The following is a 5148-nucleotide window of genomic DNA, read 5'->3' as shown; positions in this document are numbered from 1 at the left end:
AATGCGCAGGAATAAAAACAAAAAAGAGCCGCAGATTGGGTTTGGGTTTGGGTCGGGGTGGGGTGGAAGGGTGTGGAGGGGTGTTTTTTTTTTTTTTTTTTTTTTTTTTCTTGAAAAGTCATTAAGTGAAACTCATGGACACTGTGTGCTCCAGCGCTTTGCGCCGCAGTGACGCGATGCTTGTCCCTCTCCACATGTCACTGTCCGGGGAACTACACAGCTGCGGGGAGCCCGTTACGTTCGTGGGGCCGGAGAGAGACGCTGACATCCCGGGGAAAGGCGTCTGGTAGAGGTGGGACTGCAGGCCGGAGCCGTTAGACGACAGACCGTTGGACAGGCCCATGGAGTTTGGCGGCGGCCCGGGGCCCAGGCTGCACTGTGACAAGGACTGCGCCATGCCCGGCTGCCGACCTAAGGCCGGCGGGAGCTGCAACTGAGAGACCCCCGGCATCCCCGTGGCCCAGCGGGAGTCATTGGCGTGAAAGGAGCACAGGCTGTTCTCCATGGCGGCCGCGGCAGAGAACTGGGGCAGCCCCGGCGTGGGGAGCAGCGTCCCCGGGGCGCGGAACACATTGGTGGTCTTCTTTCTCTTCTTCCATTTGGCGCGTCTGTTCTGGAACCAAACCTGCGAAAGGCAGACACGATCCGTCAGCAAGGTTGGACAATACACCCGGACCCGTGTCCAAGTCCAGACCACATTCTTACACACTCAAACACTTCATTTTCTTCTTTCTAGGGATTTTTTAAAAATACGAATCTGTGCCTTTAATGTGCCAATTAAAGATGGGAATGTATTTATTTATGTCAAGGAAAACATCAAATCCAAGCCCAGGCCGCTGTTCATGCATAGGCCTAATGTCATTCACTCTAATGCTGTCAGCCTGCACTGCTGCCAAATACCGCTACGGCTATTATTCACTTTACTGTGGCTTTCTGAACTCATCTGCTTCTTTAATGTTTTCACTGACCAGGCTACCTTCTATTGAAGATTGCGAATCCCCTGCAACTCCCCTAAAATCCACAGAAATGGTACAGAACAATCCAGAACAATCTGTGTTACTCCGTAAATAGGGCAGCAGGGTGAGGGACATGGTAACAGTTGGAATGTTTAAAGGATGTCCTTATGGCAGGACAAAAACATTTACGCACGATAAAATCATGAATATATCACGAAATATTAGATAATAATGGAGCTCTGAAAGCACATTTGGCATTAATAATAATAATAATAATAATAATAATAATAATAATAATAATAGGACTGTGAACAATATCTTTCGAAAATAGTTTGGAAGATGTGTGGAGGGTCCTCACTTTGTAATTCGTCTAACTTCACCGTAGTTCTTCACTCTTACTGATCTGTAATTCATATTAGTCATACTTTAATGACATTATTCTATTTTATTTGTTTCACTGTTTGTTGTAATCACTAGAGGTTTCTGTATTTTCTCGGTTCTTTTGCAAATGAGGACTTTCCTTCAGCATATTCTGAAAACATTTTCAGTCTCTAATTTCTGTTATAAAATTGAAGAAATTTCGTCTTCGTTTTCCTGTGGATATTAATTTTTCTTATGTCTACTGAATTGAATTTGTATAAATATGCTTTTAAAATTAATTTGCCGTGTCTTACCTTGCTAAATTGCTTGATCAGGAATTTGTCAAATTAAGCCAAATTAACAGGAAATACCCTAGAATACAACAACCACCATTAGTCTGTGAGTTCAAAAGGGAAACATTAAATGAGTGCAGTCCAACGCGGGTTTAAATCACGGTTTACCTTTTTTTTTTTCTTTTTTTTTTTTAAAGTTCACAACAAATTACTAACAGAAATAATTCAAAACAATACTATTGTGGCTACTAGTAACACAGAAAATGCAGTAACAAAAACACCTAAACTCAAGCTAATGCTGAAGAGCTATAACAAATAAATACAGACATAGCCTACTTGTTACTAATAGTAATTGCCCTAAATATCGTGCAGGCGTCGACGTAAACGGTCACTTTACTGTCCACTATATATGAAGATTCAATCCAGAGAGCCACATACAGAAAGTCGTGAGAACTACAAACACACATACACATGCGTGTTGAGGGAGCAGAAAGGCGCGTGTCCCCGTTGAGCTTTATAAAGATTTCATCATCTTCGAGCGTGATTAATGCGCGCGCGAGGCCGCGAGCCGGTGCCTCTGTATTAAAAGTGAAATCTCGCTCTCATTCCGCTCAGCCATCCGTGAAACGTCGCCCAAACCCATTACACTCGAGGGGAAAGAAAATGCAATTTCTCATTCCATTAAAAAAGTACAATATATTCTTGGGCTCCTATTAAGACGTCGCTGATAGAGCATTTTAAAGGAGAGACTGCACACACACACGCGCGCGCACGCTGGGGGTCCTTCTGCACACGCCCACTGAGGGCTGCACCTGCACGCGGCCTGAGCTCATGTTTACCAACAGCAGGAAGGAAAGGAGCGGCAGGTCCGGGCCGGGGTCCTGGAGGACGGCAGGAATTGATTATTAAGGTGACTAATGATTGTGCCTCTTTTATTGCTTTCACTGGGATAATTTGCATGAATTTCACATCACTGGTTAATAACCCGTTCACTGTTATAAATAAGACGAAAATTGGTTGATAATGTGTTTGGTTTATTAAAGCCCGGTCCTGAACGCCTGTTCAAAAATGACAAAATAGCTCTGCGCATCTTTTAGTTTGATCAGATTTTTTACAAAGCGGTTGTCATTTGACTAATTTATTAAAATTATTCTAATTATTTTTTATAGCACATTGACACTTTACCATAGATATAACGAGTTTCATGAATTACATTCTCTGGGAGGTTTACCATATTAGGCTAAGTACATTTTATTGAAAAACAAACAAACAAAAAAAAAACCCTCCTGTATTTATAGCCTAATGGCAACAATAAAACAAAAAAAATACCCAATGTCTAAATTGATGCATGTATGTGTAAATATATATTTAACCTATTTCTATGCAAAATCAGAGTGTTAGGTTTGGCTATCTTAGTTGAGGAAATAAGCCTGTCTTTCACTGAGTGGACGCATTCAGTAAATCCTAATTTTGTAGACGTGTTTCAGAACCATGGACAGAGCCCAGGGTGTTTTTTGCATGGCCTCGTTGAAGTAAATATTACCTTCTGATACAAGATCATTCTTGAATAAATGACGCCATTTTTACAGAATTTGAATACATTTCAACTTGACGGGATGTATTATCTATAGTAAGATATCCGATATAAGAAAACACTATCTGCCAATCCCCTTTGCAATTTGTTTTGATTAATTTGAGACTTTTTTCATACTGGGACAGACTGTAACTATAAAAAATAAATATATCTTGTCAAATTATTCTTATATTAACACGTTAAGTGATAGTGGCTACAGGCAGGTCTCAAGATCCTTTTCTCTATACATATGCCAGTTTCTGCAAATTTCCTCAATAAAAATGATCCTCAAAGACGGCTTTAAAATGCATAATAGACAGTTTTATGAAGTGACTAAACTGTTCCTGTCTCCAGTCTCTGCAGACTACACAGTCCTATATCCTCTCCTGGTTTCATTTTGTTAGTTTGTTAACTTCTGTTAACGGTTTTGTCTTGAGTCTAATATTCTAAAAAAAAATCTTCCTTGGATTAACTGTGGACTCCGTCTGCTCAACATTCACACACACACACACACACACACACACACACACACACACACACACACACACACACACACACACACACACACACACTTCACCAGTGTTTACCTGCACTCTGGACTCGGTTAGACCGATCCTTAGCGCCAGTTCCTCTCTCATAAAGATGTCAGGGTAGTGTGTTTTGGCGAAGCTGCGCTCCAGCTCGTTGAGCTGCGCCGGGGTGAAGCGCGTCCTGTGCCGCTTCTGTTTCTGCTGGCTGGCGGTCTGACCGGAACTCTGCTGCGGCGGCTGCTGCTGCTGCTTCTCCTGATCCTTCCCGTTCACCGGCATGCCGGCCGAGTTGGATCCAACCGTCGCTATGTCTTCTCCCGGCAGGAGCGTGGTCCCTTCCACAGTGTCTGAACCAGGGGCCATGTCTCCTGGATGCCCCTGGTCTGGCACACCGCCTCCCAGCCGGCACTTGAGAGCTTCTCGATGTCCGAGCAACTCCGCAGCATCCTTCATCCCTGGGAGGGTGATCATGAGAGGATTAGGAAAACACACGGCAAATCTTAAAGCTCACCATTTATAAATGAGAGACGCATAAAAACCCTGACAAAACAAGGGTGATTAGAGACAAGACATGTATCAATACATCCTACATTTTTTTAAACGTAATGGTTTCATTTCTCATTCCTACAAAATGACCATAAAGAATTGCTTCGACAAACGATAAACCATTTAGCTGTTAACATAATTAACTACACAACCTATTTATCACATTACAAGGTTGAACAAGAAGTTGAAATCTTACAGTGGAGTTTAGGGCCGGAGTTTAGTGATGATAACTCACCGAGCCGAGCATCCAGGAGGTCGGCGTGAGAGAGCATCGCGTACCGCTCCAGGGTGAAATGCGCTCCAAAAAAATCCTACAACAACTTTGGGGCAATTTAAAAAGTATATATCGCCTAAATGAACGAAAATTCGGTTTGTGGTTAAAAAAGGAGGTCCCTTGCATTATAATGTCCTTTAGAGCGACGGGGAGGCGCTTATTAGTTGAAAGAACCCGTGAGCTTCCTCAAATAAGAGCCAATCAGAGCTGGAGCTCCGAAATGTCAGCGACGTGATTCCTCCTCCCGCGCCACCCCTCCCTCCTTCTCTGATCCACGCCTCGCGCGGATTCACAATTGGGAGAGGCGCGCGCACAGGAGGTCCACGTGCACGAATAAGAAGCGCTACAATTCAATTCAGTGCTGTGCCATTCCATCCGCTGATTTATTAGCTTTTCATGCTCAAATTATTCCACGTTAAACATCTTAATGTGTTTGTTTAATCTCATACAGCGTGCGCCATGACAGGACTGCTGTTTGCGGATGTATATACATATATAAACATGTATATGTAGCCTACATAAGCAGAAGGGGTTTATTTTGGTTTTCTCATGAAGATCACAGCTTATGCTTTGTTGGTTCAGCAAATTTAAAGCTATCCAATAATTAGTAATATCA

General features: G+C 42.8%; 1 protein-coding gene across 1 annotated transcript; it reads right to left on the bottom strand.

Annotated features, from left to right (window-relative positions):
- Positions 1-121: 121 nt before the first annotated feature.
- LOC115425653 (homeobox protein orthopedia B-like) lies at positions 122-4530 on the bottom strand. Its single transcript, XM_030143332.1, has 3 exons — positions 4494-4530; positions 3770-4167; positions 122-625 (listed from the first exon to the last, which is right to left on the bottom strand). Exons 1-3 carry the CDS (start codon positions 4528-4530, stop codon positions 122-124), a joined length of 939 nt encoding a protein of 312 aa, XP_029999192.1.
- Between the last annotated feature and the right edge of the window lie 618 nt (positions 4531-5148).

The sequence above is a fragment of the Sphaeramia orbicularis genome, chromosome 9 (genome assembly GCF_902148855.1).
Source record: "Sphaeramia orbicularis chromosome 9, fSphaOr1.1, whole genome shotgun sequence".
NCBI lineage: Eukaryota > Metazoa > Chordata > Actinopteri > Kurtiformes > Apogonidae > Sphaeramia > Sphaeramia orbicularis.
The sequence above is the reverse complement of the archived record's forward strand: the minus strand, read 5'-3'. Positions and strand labels throughout refer to the sequence as shown.